This window comes from Diabrotica undecimpunctata, chromosome 1 (assembly GCF_040954645.1).
Source record: "Diabrotica undecimpunctata isolate CICGRU chromosome 1, icDiaUnde3, whole genome shotgun sequence".
NCBI classification, from domain to species: Eukaryota; Metazoa; Arthropoda; class Insecta; order Coleoptera; family Chrysomelidae; genus Diabrotica; species Diabrotica undecimpunctata.
The window spans coordinates 1250113-1265664 of NC_092803.1; the positions used below are offsets into that span (position 1 = coordinate 1250113).

Genomic DNA, 15552 nt, shown 5'->3' on the forward strand with positions numbered 1-15552 from the left:
TTGCACACAAAAATCTCTCTCTTACGTTTCAACTGCCGTCCGAAGCAGCCACACCAGACGTGAATCATCCGATCACCTATTGATAGTTGTAAGTTATAATGTTTCTTATACAAAAGCAGAGAGCAAATAAATGGTAATTGTATAATTTATCGAACAATTTAAAAATATACTGTTTATAATTGCAATACATTTCTACCGAGTAAGAACTAGTTTACTTAAATCCATACAATAAAAAGAACCGCCGCTTAATGGAAATACACCAAAAGTCGAAGGAATAATCTGAAGTAATTATACCTAATTACTTGTACCCAGCCGAAATATTTATTCAGCTACACTTGGACGGTGTTAGAGACACCCTGTCCGTTTCCAATCTTTGTGCCCTTCTCTAGGAAAATAATCTTCCCTTTTCTTTAATGCCCATGATTTTACATCGTAATATAACTCATGAAGTATACAAACCTTATTCTGAAATCTTTTGATAGATATATTTACCATATTTTCGTTTTAGATCACGTGAAAAAAGATCTGGGACTCCGACAGTTGATGAACCAGTCGCTCCAGCAGGCGCGAATAGCTATCCCCCGACAACATACGGAAATACAACACAATTGCCATCACTTCAGGTAAGTGCGACCTTATAAATTTTGTACTGAAGACTATACAGTCTACAAAATATAATTTACAAAGCAATTCAGATTCTTTGTTGTGTTATAATCAGAACTATTCTATTCGATATGTAATTTGGTATAATATACTTAATTTAGTCCAATAACTCGACAAAAATACTTTCGTAACGTACAAATGTTACATTTCCTGATCAGATTTTACGAAGACTGTTATTTTTATAAAGTGTTACATAAGTTTATACTGCAATGTTGCCGCAATGCATTTTGTATTAGTTCTTATGAAATAGAGAAGAACATGTGGATAGGAAAAAGTATATAAACTAAATATTTTTTAGGTACCGCCAGTACCTGGAAATTATCCCGTCGGACAGCCGCCGGCGATTGGTACTTTTCCACCCGGCGGCAATTATCGATTTCCTCCGGCTGCAGGAGGGCCAGCTTTTATGCCGCCAGGGTAAGTTGAACTATTTTGATATAAGATGCTTTTATGACTATGATAAATGTGTTTTTCATATACGTATATAGGTTTTAAAGTTTTGTAACGTTGATACTCGCTCTTTATCGCTTTTGTGGTTAATATCGAAGTCTAGAGTATCTATTGTAGACTTTGTTGCCATTGCAGAAGTGTTCTTTTGCGATTGATGGTTGTTCTTTTCTTCTTGGCATAAATTTTCGTACTCGTATATGCTCGGAAAGAATAATACATATGAACATATGAATAATACAATGGACTACCAAAAATTAAATGTCATATATATCTATAGTCCCGAGGACTTAACGAGAGGTATTCTACGAACAATTTAGGAGGCTAATATTGAAGAAGAAACAGGCTTTAAAGCCTACGTACAAGAAGGATGAAGAAGAAGGTACTGTTATCTCTGGTATCCTATTTCTATTCTTCTATTTTCCCTTTATAAAAGGCTCAATAAGAAACTCAACAGTTTTCAATGGACGTTCTGAAGAGGAACAGGAGAACATTTAGTTCAATACGCTGTAACATTAATAGACCGGTATATCAAAATGCTCTTTAACCTGAATGTAAAGTTCAGCTCAACGCGCTTCCGACCGTCGAGTCCGGTTTTGATTCATTCCCAGCTCGTTATGCTGTAAGCATGTATTCCGATTACCGATATACGAAGTCCCTTATCGATTTTCTCAGATAATTCAGATTCTATGGTAGATTCACCACTGCGGTACATTCACCACTTCCGTAGTTTATGGTCTGTTCTTGACCTTGTGAAGAAAACGTGTCGATTACCAAATAAAATCACTTTACTTAAGAGCTGGTGATGTTAGATTGATCTGTCAGTTTTTGAGTTGTTTGTCGTTGGCAGTCACAGAAGGTCTGTCTGTGTTTTCTACATCATCCTTACGTGCACCAAAAATATGGCTTTCATTATTGGTCCTTCGAGCTGAATTAATTTTCGTCATTTCAGTATTGGTCATTCGAATTATATTAATTCTCGAACTTTTACAACTATCACATCGTTTATACAAATGAACTGCCGTTCATCAATAACTCCATTTTTTTAGGTAATAAAATAAAGTTAATTTTATTTGATTATTACAAAAATCTAAATGATGAAGAAATTTTTGTTTGGTTAAGGAAATAACTTCTACTTCCGCCATTTTTCAATGGATGCATACAGGTTTTAGACATTTTCTTATTCATGATGACCATAAATGTGATATTTTATTTGATTCGGTTTGTTATTGGTTAAATTTTATTACTTAAAATTACAAACTTGCTTCATTCGTACCAGTAACATTCGTTACTGGCACGGCAAGATTGAAGTAAGAAATTGCAGAACACTGTAGAGGTAACTGTCATGTGATTTATATTGGCCGTAAGAGTCTTCGCTGCATTTAAAACAAATCGATTTTCTGTTCGGAAAATACGTTTCTTACCGGATGTGGTTCTCCAAAAGCTCTGTTTGTGTTAACTCGAGCTCGTTTATGATTATATTTAGCATGACTTCGTAATCTTGTTGTGTAGACATAAATTCCATGGGTATATTCATATATTGTATTGTTCTAACTGTCAAAATCTTCAGAAATCAAATTAGGTCGCCGTGTTAGCCTTGGATATTTTTTGAAGTCGGTACTGCGTGGTTAAATTGGTAATATATTCTTAATACATTGTTATATTTAAGTATCGCCACTAAATTAAGACAACACGTTAAAACCCCAAGTTAATTTTATAAGATCGAAATAAAACACGTTTATTTACGTCATACACAACTTCTATTTACAAAAATGTAAATTTCACGCCTGACATTGTTTCTAGGCCTTTCAATGTTCCTAGAGGTATGTTTGATGGGTCCAGACCTCCCCTGGGCGTGCCAAACTTCCAAAATTTCCCGCCAGGTTCCAGAAACCATCGCGATTTTAACAGAAGAATGCTAGATAGGGCACCGGTCGGGTAAGTACCATATTTTTGTTAACCTACGCACAAATTCAGCGGAATATACAACGTTGGAAGTCGAAGAAGTGAACATATGAGATAAATTTATATATAAAAATATTTTTTAATATTCCAGAGTAATAGACGACCCGTTGGCAGCTTTTAACAGACTTTTGAGAGAGAAAGACGAGCAGAAACGTCGTGCCAAGCAGAGAGGCTTTAGACGTAGTTATAGTCGGAGTCGTAGTCGTAGCAGGAGTTTCAGTAGATCGCCCGTGAGGCGAAGAAGTCGGTCGCCTAGGGCGGTTAGAAGATCGAGGAGTCGATCCAGATCGTTCTCATTAAGTCGGTAAGTTATTAATCGTTTTTTTTTATTGCCAAATTTGATTGAACGTTCCAAATTGTTTATTTTGACCTCAGGTTCTTTCTTAAAGTCACTTTTTGATGTATAACGATTTGGTTGTGTCAAATTTTTATTGATCGGTGACTTAACGATCAATTTTGAATGCCCAGCTTCTTTATTATTGGCTTTTAGAACATCTTCATATCTGCTTTAGTTAATCTAGTGGAAATTGCTGCAACAAACAGTCTGGTTTGAGTAAATCACTATTAAATATCTTCCTTGTTTTTTTCTCTCATTTAAAAATATGATCTACTGTTCATATATCAAAAGTAACTCTAGTTATGGCACGTTCCAGTCCAACCATCAAATATTTTTACAACTGTCTCGGCTTTACTTGACACATTTTACGATTTTTTAGAATTTGAATTTCCCAATGAATTGAATTTTAATAAATGTATTTCATGTGGCACAAAAGCGTTTTGTTTTTAAATATTTCCTCTTGCGATTGTAGGTCTCGATCGAGGTCGTTTTCGAGAAGTATGGGAGGTTCGCCGCACAGGCAATTGTCACCTGCGAGGCGTTCCCCGGCCCCTATACCTCCTCGAAGAGGTTCTAGATATAGGTCGCCCGTAAGATCACCTCCAAGGTTAGTTTATGCATGTGTAGATGTTTGATATATTATGTATATCTTATATAGAATTGTACAGAATCTTTCAAATGTATGCGTAAGTATTAATAGTATAAATATATCTTTAAAATGCGCATAGCTCTCTGAAACTAACATTTTCGTAGCGCTTTCATATAATTATACCTCTCTTCAAAACATATGTAGCACTCTTCCGATAGGGGTCAATGAATGAACGTCACCAAGCAATTCATCGGGCAATATACCCTCTATGGGCAAAGGTTTAGTGTCGTCTCGTCGCCAAAAGGAGTCTTCATCTCCGTTCTTGCCTCGTATGCGCATTTGGTATGGATTTGCGTGGTTGGTTGCAGCTAGTCCTATAAAGACTAACTGTTCTTACATTTAGAAATAAAACACCAATTGTTGTAGACAAAAATCAGCCTCAAGTCTATAGGTAACTGAAGATGGAACGGAGTCACAGCAGGAGGGTTTCTAAAATGTAGACGACTCTATGTGGGAGCCCGTGGTGAAGTCTTGTCACATTTTGGATATCAAGACTATTAACTTTATGCCTCTATAGATGTTACAATCCTGAATGTCCCCTGTATTTTGATACAGTGATACCATCACGCCCTCCTTTCATGCATTGGACATCCTTTCTTCCTCATATATCTTATTCATCATTTGGCACATCAATCCCTTTCCTAGAGCCTTCCAAACTTCCACAGGTATTTCATCAGATCCTACTGCCTTCCATTCTTCATCGTATTTAAAGCCTTGACAACCTCAGCTCTTGATATCCCCGGTATTACATTCTTTCATTTAGCAACTTACCAAAGTACTCATAGTATCTTTGCTTTATTTCAACGTCGGATTTTAACACTCCTTCATCTGCGCTCTTAATCTGTCGTACGTGAGTCAAATTCTTTGATGACTTGTCCTTGCTTTAGCAATGCTGTATAAGCTCTTCACCCCCTCGGGTGTTTCCAACTCTTCATACAGTTGTGTAGATGATCTTTCCTTAGTAGGAGCGCTTTGCTACCTTTTATGTATCCTTATCTTTGTCTCTTTTAGAGCTTTCATCTTACTTTCTTCTTCCTAACCTTCTCTTGCACTTCATCGGTTCATCATTAAGTTTCTTTGTCCCTAAGAGCCCCTTTACCAGATGATTTCTTCTATCATCTTCTCTCCCATTTGTACCATATCTTTACTGTTGGCTTCCCTTCAATCATTACTGTATTTTTTCCTCAAATTTTTCTAGCACTGTAGTATTGCGGATTTTAGCCTAATCCTTATCCTTTAACTTCCACTACTGTTTTCGCAGTCCCTTGCTAAATATGATGATCAAGCCAGCTTTTGCCCTTTTGTTCTACGCGAGGTTTCTTTTCTCGGTCAGGTGGCCTTTGGACTGTTGCGTTATCATTTTATAGATGTACCGCCCCAGTCAAACTGTGAGGTTGGAGGGAAAATCGACCTAGTTCTCCATAGAATGGTAGGCGGCGATTACTTCAGATTCTTTTACCAGAGCTTTTGAATATTATAGCGAGGATTTTCGAGTAATCTTAACTCTGTTGTTTTGGTGCTGTGCTCGATCAAATACCGCGGTGTTAACATATCTAAACCCGATGTACCATTACAAAGATTGATTGTTTTATTATTAATTTTCAAGTTTTCTGTAGAAATCGAGAAGTGATTATAAGGATCCAAAGACTATTCAGTGTCCTACTTCTCGACTAGCTTGAATATATTTTTTAGGCCCTCTCTATTCGGATTGCCGAATATAAGCCTCTCCTAATTCTCGCCATTCATCTCTGTTATTTGTAAGACGTTTCTACATTGATTCTGCAGTTCTTTTAATATCGTCGCTCCATCGCATTTGCGGTCTTCCTCGTGGTCTTTTGGCTTCATATTGCCGCCAATTCCCGATTTCTTTATTCCATCGACCATTCTAAAGACGTTCGTTATGTCCAGCCCATTTCCATTTCAATTTAGCTGCCTGTTCGACAGCATCTTTTACTTTTGTTCTATTACGAATGTCTTCATTGGTTTTGTGGTCTTTGAGTGAGATACCCAGCATCTGTCGTTCCATAGCTCTCTGAGTTTTTCTGATCTTCTCCATGTTTATTTTAGTGAATGTCCAGGTTTGAGCTCCATATGTAAGTACAGGTAGGATACAGGAATTAACCACTTTGGTTCGCAGTCTTTGTGGTATATTTTTATTTTTAAGTACGTATGAGAGTCTTTCGAATGCTGTCCATCCCATTTTTACACGTTTGCTTATTTCGTTAGTCTGATTTTCTTTGCTTACCTTGACATTTTGACCCAGTTATGTATATTCATCTTGAATCGACTTGAATATGAAACACTTATTGTATATAATAGCAACATTTTTTTGATTTTTATCAAAATTATATTGATAAAACTGTCTTTTCTTTGCAACATGTTTGTTAACGCACTTAGTGATTATTTGGCATTGTATAGCTGTAGTGTTTGTTTTGAGTTTGGTTTTTATATAATTCTTGCATCCGGTTATTAGTTCGTTTCAGTGTATAATTAGAGCATGGATGTGAGATATCTCGTCATTTACGAATTAAATTTTATACAGCATCATACTTGGAAATGTCGTTTTGGTAGTTCAGTAAAGTGCGTCTAGATCCCAGTAGGCCAAGCGCGGCCAATAAAATTAAAATAGCGATGATGATTTCCAACCTCCGATAGGAGAAGGAACCTGAAGAAGAAGAAGCTTTTCTAATAGTTTGTATACCATGCTGAGTAGGTCTATGGGGCGATAGTTTCGTGGCTTATAATTTGGATTGCCGGTTTGGGAATTGCAATGGTCTTTGTTTTATTTCAAAACAAAACAATTGCTGTACATGAATCTAAAAGGAAAGGAGTAATCAAAACTATTTCAGAGGAATAAAAAACAGAATATAATGAATGACTGTGTTTTCTGATTGTTTGTGATTAATTGGAATAACACTAATTATAAAATCTAGAACAGGTTAATTTCTTGTAGTCGGCTGTATACCAGTTTGATGAATTGCTACATAAAGTCCGTTTAGGTTGAGAGTTTTCGTTGCCATGAAGTAAATATGTTTAAAACATAATATTATCAGCAACAACGTAAATCTAACACCGATTAAATAACATTAAAGAGTTTTCACCCTTATATTTAGTGGCTTTAAAGATGTATATCTAGTAGCAGCACTAAAGGTGGAATATTTATTCTGAAAAGGATTTTTTAATAAATACTTAATAGTAAGTTTCCATCATTTACTTTACTGCTTTTACATCGGCCGAACCGATTCATAAGAAGTTGATACATTTTGAATGTTAAACGAGATAAAATCTCTAGGTAAATGTTGTTTGAATTTGCAATAACCCCACTATTGAGCAAGAGCACTGGTCAATTGCGCATACTATTAGGAATGCTCTAAGAACATTGTCTAGTCGAGACAGCTGTACTACTCTAGTGATTTAATTCTTCATGAAAAGTAGCATAATTCAATTGTCTTGTTTTATTTTTCAGTTAATCCTCCGTATATTGGTATTTATAATATACTGACATACATTTCTACACGAGTCACTTATCACTTAACAGTGCTTTTCAATATACATACATTGTCACTTCGCAACGAGTTTCTTAACGTTCATATGACGTAGTGTCTGTTTGTTCTGATCGTAGTCTAGTCCTTTTTCTTCTTCATTTCAAGATTTAAGAATTTCTTGCCCGTTCTTGCGCTCCATCTTTTCAAGGGACGTTCTTTTAGCTTGTAATTTTTGTGTTTGTTTAGTGAGTCTTTTTACATTCAGTCTGCTTTTGTTGTTTCCATTTTGTTATTTTTTTATTTTCCCATATATCAAGCACATATTAAGTTCTCTTCTTAACGTCTTCACTTTTGTGTCTATTAAGTGTTCTAATGGCTTTTGCTCTTCAGAGAAAGCTCATTTAATAATGGTCAAATATTTTGATTTATTTGTTATCTTTTATGTACGTTCTGTTCATTAAATTAAGTCGAGTTATAATGTTGTCATTATCAAAGAAGGAAATTTAGGTTACTGCAGATGAAGACAGGTTGTAGGCAAAGGGTAAACTATACTACCTTGTTGTGCTTCTACTTAGTTGTATCTTTGTTTACTTCAGAGTAATGATTTTCGATATAGAATTTCAGGATGAGTTACTAATGAACCGAGAGGGTGCACATTATGCATTATACGAAACAATATTTTCGTCATACTTTACAATTTAACTTGATTATATGTATTTTTTTTATTGTTTCAGGCCTCGCAACCGAGACAGAGAGTACGAGGACGACAGAGAATTCGATCGAAACGACCGCAGAGATAGGATGCGGAACAGAGATCGAGACCGGCGCCAGTCGAGAGAACGCGATAGATACTATGACAGATTCGAGGATAAGAACGTTAGTAGAGGGCAGCAGGGGCAATGGGGCCAACAGAGAACTGGCGATAACTATTATTCGTCGGGACCGCAGCAGAACTACCACCAGAATAACAGGTACTGTCATTATTTAATGCTTGTAAACGAGTTGTTATCGGATACAAAGATAAACAGAACGAAACGGGAATTTGTGTGTAAAAAGAATGTTGAAAGTTGGACAATTTATAAATATGAAAAAGATTTTTCGTTTCTAATTGTCAATATTTGTCAGAAGATTTTTTGTAAAATGTGGATAACAAGTATAAGTTAGAAATATATAAATACTAAAAGAAAACTTGTAAATTACAATTTTGATTTCTTTATTAATAGCACTAATTGATAATCTGGAATATTTCTTTTGTTCTAATCAATTTTATGAGCCAATATTTTCTCTGTCCCTTTCTCCCCTCCTTTACCTAAAATTCCCATGTGTTTCTTTCGCTTCCTTTATATCTTCTTTCCAACACTCTTTCTTTTTTCTCCTCTTTTGTTGTCTCATATTTCCCTTCTTTCTCTTCTCTCGCAACTCCTTTTTCCTTCCCTCTCCCTCGTCCCCTCCTTCTCTTTTCTACCACACTCTCTCTTTGCTCGTTCTTTCACCCTTCTTTAATATTTCTTCTCTATATTTTCTTATTTTTCTTTTCCTCCCTCCCTCTATATCTCTTTTTTCGCTTCTCTGCTTCCTCTGTTTCCTCCCTCTACACCTCCCTCCTCACTACTTCTCACTTCTCCCTTTCCTCTATCTCCTCGCTTATTTTCTCACTCCACGCTCTTATTTCAATCCTCTATCAATCTCCTCCCTATCCTCTACTTTTTCTTTTCCTCTCGCCAAGATGGCTTTTTGGGCTGCTTTTGGCTTATCCACATCCATCTCGGCTTCTGTAAATCCTGTTATTGCTGCCGCAATTCTAAGAGAAACAGCAGTTTCGCTCGGTCACAGCCTCGAATTTTGGCCTTTTCGTTTGTGTTGGCTTTCGGGTGGTGTGCTTCCGTTTGTCTTTTTGAACCTTTGGCCTTCAGAGTTTGTTTTTGTTTTGTCGTGGCCTCTAATGGCTTTTGCAACATTTTTTTGTCGTTCCATAGGCGTTGATGAAATTGGCCTTGATTACAGATCTTTTGGCTTGTATGTAATCTTAACCTTATTTCACCAATTTACTGATTTTAACTTTATAGATGCCTTCATCCGTTATCTCTACGTCTGTGATCATTCGATCAACGTGTTCGAACGCTGTTACACTGACAGACTTTGTGGTTCCTTGCCGTTCGGTTTGGGATATTTCTTTAGAATTTCCTTGTTTTTCGGCGTTCGGATTTTCTCTAGCAGTTTCCTATCCTCTGGCTTAGGGAACAGCGATTTTGGTTTTAGAAATCCTTGGCCTTTTGGCTTCGAAAACCATTTGGTCCTAAGTTTTTTTTTTTTTCTTTCTTTTGTTTGTCCATATTGGTCCAACGAGTAGCTATGGAAAGACAGTCTCAGAGCCCCGCTTGCGAGAGTAAGGTCTAAATACGATGGAATGCGACCTGTTGCCCCAAAATAACCGTTTGCGACACTGTCACCATAGTGCTTTATAGCCTTCCCCACGGTGTCTCACGGTTTGGCATGGGGATTTTTTACCGACTATCTCCAATCTAGATCCACTGGGTTTAGTTTTAACAGGGCCACTCCGAGAAGGGTGCAATCAAAGATTACACCTTTAGTTATTGTTGGGAGTACCCAGCGGTCTTAAGACGGTTTAAGGTGCAACTCTCCGTGCAAAACTCTTCCCTGGGATTACTTGTTACATGTCACCGAGACTTGTACTCTGAAGTCTGATACGGTCAATCGTCTAGAGCCGTTTGAGATGTGATTGCATATAAGAATGCTCCGAATGCCCTGTACAGCGATGCAGACCAATGAAGTTGCATTAAATAGGGTAAATGCCGTTCGTGTGAGTTATTGAAAACTATTAAAATAAAAAAAATTCATACCTGGGGTATGTTCTTGGAGGAGACCGGTACAGAATCCTTCAATTTATCGTGAAAGGTAAAATCGAGGAAATGGAAGGAAGCAGATGTCATGGCTCAAGAACATTCACGATTAAACCGGAATACGCAGTGCTGAACAACTATTCCGATTAGCTGAAGACCGGGAACAATTCGCCAAAGTAATTGCTAACGTTAGGAGGAACTCATATGGTACCTAAAGAAGTACCTAAGTATGGAAGGTTTACTTGCAAATTGCGTGAACACTTCATTATGATTACGTTCTCCGCGTATTTTTACAGACTTTCTCTTTTCGATGTACGAGTCTGTAAATGTTCATCAAACGAACAATGGTAAGAAGGATAATAATTTCCAATATACTCTGTATATAGTCTGTGACTATTTCTTAAAGAAAACCAACATATTGCATTGTCACGATATATTCATATAATTAAAAAGGGATAATTCACAGGAGGTATTAAACTATTTGAAATATTAACTTATGTGATCAATCAGTGTCTAAATGGACACCCAGTACCAGAACAATGGAGAACGGCATACATGTCCTCAATACACAAAAAGGGGGACAAAAGGAATTGTAATAATTATAGAGGCATATCGGTAACCAGCACCCTGAGCAGACTGTATGGACGAATTTTGAGAAATATGATCGAGGAAGAATATAAGCACAATGAAGAGGAAGAACAAAGCGGGTTCCGTGCAGGAAGATCGTGCACCGATAACGTATTTTGTCTTAAACAAATAATAGAAAAAAGATCGGCTAAGAATCTAGAAACTCATATTACTTTTGTAGACCTGCAAAAAGCATATGACAACATCCCCTTAACAAAACTGTGGACAAGGTTGAAAAGATCTAACATCAACCACACATTGATAAATGCTGTACAAGAACTATATAGAGACTCAAAGGCACAGATAAAAACAGGAAAATATCTAACGGAAGAATTCCTGGTTACAAAAGGCTTGCGACAGGGATGCTGTATCTCACCAACCTTATTCAAGATATATGTTGCAGCGGCATTGGAAAGATGGAAAAGAAAGGTACATAGGATGGATATAGAGCTTAGCAATGAATGTATATATACACTCCAGTTTGCTGATGACCAGGTAGTGCTAGCGACCGACAGGGAAGACATGCAGTACATGTTAAGAAAACTGATAGAAGAATATAACGACTGGGGAATGAATGTCAATACAACAAAAACCAAATATCTTTGTATTGGAAACGAGTCAGATAACATAGACCTCGAAAACGGACAACATATTTCCTGCTGTCAGAGCTATGACTACTTGGGTGTTGCCTTTGACAATACAGGGACTGATACACGGGAAATAGAAAAACGAATCACTCAAGCAAAGAAAGTCTTAGGATGTCTCAATGGTATACTGTGGAGTAAAGAGATAACGAAAGGAAGGAAATTTAATATATATGAGACCATGATTAAAACTACTCTTCTTTATGGCGCTGAAACATGGAGAATTAGTGAAAAGAACAAAAAGCGAATAGAAGCAGTAGAGATGGATGCAATGAGAAGATCTTTAGGTATTTCCAGACGAGACCGAATCAGAAATGATGTAATAAAACAACGTATGGGAATAGAAGGAAATATAACTCAAGATATAGAGAAGAAACAATTAAGGTGGTATGGGCATGTTCAACGGATGCCAGCATCAAGACTCCCCAAAAAAGTAATAGAATGGCAACCGATAGGTCGACGGAAAAGAGGAAGACCCAGATTAGAATGGCAACACGGCGTAAACAAGTCCATGAGCGAAAGAAATTTAACAACAAACGACTGCGAAGATAGGAAGAGATGGTGTTTAGGTATCGGACAACGTCGAAAGACGTTCTAAACCGATGTGTATATATAATTCACAGGAGTTGGCTTTATACCATGTAGTTAAAAACTCTCTTTAATTAATTAATATTCATATAATTCAAAAAGCATATTTATATTGTATATCCAAATTTTATTGGTTGGCATTGAACCCCATCCAGTCCCTAACCTATCGGATTGTGCCAATATTCGAATAAGGATCTGTCATTTTATGAGCGAACGATATTTTAATACTGTATTAAACATAAAAAAAATTATTTATACTTATTCCTGTTTTTTGATAATTCAAATATGATAATATATTCTGAAAACAACTAGAAATTACTGTTAGGGGTGTTGAAATAACTCGAGATCGAAAAAGAGGAGTTGCTGCAGCTTCTAATGAGAGTTTAAATTATTCAAAATATAAGCAATATTTTATCTCAGCCTAACTTGCAAAGACCATAGCAGAAAAATCAATATAGGGCAGTTACGATAATAATAGAGTGTATCTTTTTCTTATATTTCCCTCTTTTTCCCGCTTGCTATATTTTTAAGAATTTCTTTTCCTTTTACATCTGAAATACGTGCCTCAACTATCTCTAGTTTTACAATATATCCTATTTATCCTTTCAATATATCTACCGACCATTTTCCTTATCTTGTTTATTTATTATTTTCTAATTCATTTATTACTTCTTTTACTTCTGTTTGGTATGGTAATATTTCTTTTTGGTTTGTTCCTTTATTCGTTGTGTTGCTATTGTTTTTTTTTATGTTGTCTACATTTTGTTCATCTGTTATATCTCCTAAAAGTAATCATTTTTTTGTTTTTGCAAAAATAGTCGATGCTTCACTTCTTTTAGCTGCTTTTTCAGTTGTTTTTTGTACCTACATATTTGTTTCCTATGTCTCATTGGTTGTGATAATTCACAGTCAATGGGACATGACAACAGAGATCACATCTAGAATTGTAAAGACCAAGTCAAGTTTTGTCAAAATGAAGCAGAAATTTAATTTTTTTTAATGTTTACACCTTTTAAATGTGGTTATGTAGACGAACTAAGTGGTTTTCAATTATTTTACAAAAAAAAACCGTAAACTTTTTTATTAAAAAACGAAAAACCAAAAAATTTTGATTTTCTTTGCTTTGAATACACATTCCTGTAAAACAGTACGCCACTGGCAAAGTGGAAACTAGTACACGTTTGTCCATTTAATATCTTGACAAGAAATTGGGAAGGGTGACTTATAAATGTAACTTGATCAACTAATTATACGAGATGCAAATAAAATACGTCGTTTACTGAGTATAAGAAACCAATTCACGAAAGGTTCTTGCCTAGATGAACCGATATGTCGTGGAACGCAATTTTAGATTCCCCTATGTCGTTCCATCCATCGCCTGCTTAGTTTGAAAATTTTAGAAGGCACATATTTAGGAAAAAATCTGAATTTTGGTTTTGAACACCTAGAAATCTTTTAATTTCTACTTTCCGTTTTATTCTCCGATGTCGCCGTATACTTCTGTATGAAGTTATTTTATTATTACTTCCTTTGAAGGAAAAGATTTGATTTCATGTTAAGGGTTTTTGCCCAGTCGCTCTGATGAGTCTTGTAAAGACGAAATACTTATAAACGATTTGTAGAGGAACTAGTGAAATAAAATCGTATTTGTCTTTTCTATATTAATTATTATTCTATTAAATTATTACCTGATTCTATTATTTAAAATTTAATAGAATGTTTAATTCATTTTTATTACCCGGCAACAGCCTTCTCCCAATTCTTCCGGACCACATATCTCGTAATTTGAGCCGAATTTACTTCAGTTGAATTTAAAATTGAATCAACAGTATGAAGATATGTCTTCATGATAGTTACCGGTTTTCTTCGATGTAAAAACAATGCGCCATTTTGCAGAAAATCATTGTTGCTGCCGATATGGGCGACAATTAGACGCTGGTCCTTACCTGTAAATTCTCTCGACAAATCTTTAACAACAGCTTGCCAAACATTTGGTACTGTTTTAAATTACCAAATTTTGTCACGTGTATGTCCGGTATTAAGCATATAGTTCGTCCCAAACCCTTCTTTCAGTGCGTCATAGTTGATCGAATTCTCTCTAACACATTAAGCTAGAAGTGATACAAAAAAACGTGAGTCTGTGATTATTATATATAGAACTTAGCAAATTATTTATCGTTAAGCTAATTCTACTTACGGATGTATAATTGGTTGGAGTTTAGAATACGCTAAATAGATATCCAATCAATGATGCGCATAAATATAATTTGACGCAGAAGGTCTCGATCTTGACAGTACTCATAGATAAAATTAAAATTAAATAGGTGGTAGTGTGCTATGACAGTACTTGCACAACGTCAACTGATTAATTGTCATTCCAGGTTAGTATTATCAGACATTTTACAGTGAAAATTTGTATTTATTTTCATAAAAATATTTTAAATATGCCGAGATATATCGAGAAAGAACAAAGACTAATATTAAAATTATTAAATTATTTTCAATTAGATAAAGAGGGATTACGATCCCGCATCTGTCAAATTTAACTAAAATGACATGCAATAATTCTCGACATTCTTAAAATCCTATATTATGTCAAAATTAGTGACGCACTGAAAGAAGGGTTTGGGACAGACTGTAAGTCTCGTTCAGGTAAAGCGGAAAACACATCTACGCGATCACGACACGATGGCGACCGCGATTTGGCTCGTCTCAAACAAACAAGTGAAGCAGCACATACTTGTCGCGACCTGCTAGCGATCAAAGGAATGTGTGCAAAGATCTGACGGCAAATCGCGGTGATATGAGTTAACAGTTCACATTCATAGCTGGTTGCGTCGATGCAAATAAAAATGGATATGGAAAAACTTACTGAAATTGCAAAAAGTATGGTATATTGTTCGAACTATTCTATCCAGAATTTGTTGTTTGGTGATGGCATTTTTTATCCGATCTAAAATATCACCGAAACTTTCAAAATTCATTCTAAAATATGTATAGAAATGGTTCTTATCTCTGCAAAGTTCTGTGTACAATTTATGAAACTCTCATTGTTGCCTGCCTCAGGTTAATGTCATGTATCCAAACAACTCTTATTTTTTCTGCAAAATGGAAAAAAATAGAACTAATGAGCATTTTAAATTTCTTTTTTTATCCGAATTAATTATGTAACATACCTTCGAATTCGATTGAATTGATTTTCGTTCAACAATACTGCAACAAGCATTGCTTCTTTTTCTTGTAAATTGTACATTTAATACACTATATTTTCAACTGTATTATTTAT

General features: G+C 35.7%; 1 protein-coding gene across 4 annotated transcripts in view; it reads left to right on the top strand.

Moving 5' to 3' along the window:
• Positions 1–15552, top strand: part of snama (something that sticks like glue) — a 70185-nt gene that overhangs the window by 13876 nt on the left and 40757 nt on the right. For 3 of the 4 annotated variants that reach the window (XM_072534127.1, XM_072534135.1, XM_072534151.1), the window contains 6 exons: positions 509–623; positions 962–1080; positions 2914–3048; positions 3167–3379; positions 3885–4019; positions 8281–8517. In XM_072534127.1, coding sequence (XP_072390228.1) covers positions 509–623; positions 962–1080; positions 2914–3048; positions 3167–3379; positions 3885–4019; positions 8281–8517 — 954 coding nt within the window. The remainder of the gene's footprint in view (positions 1–508; positions 624–961; positions 1081–2913; positions 3049–3166; positions 3380–3884; positions 4020–8280; positions 8518–15552) is intronic. The other variant, XM_072534143.1, reaches the window with a different exon arrangement.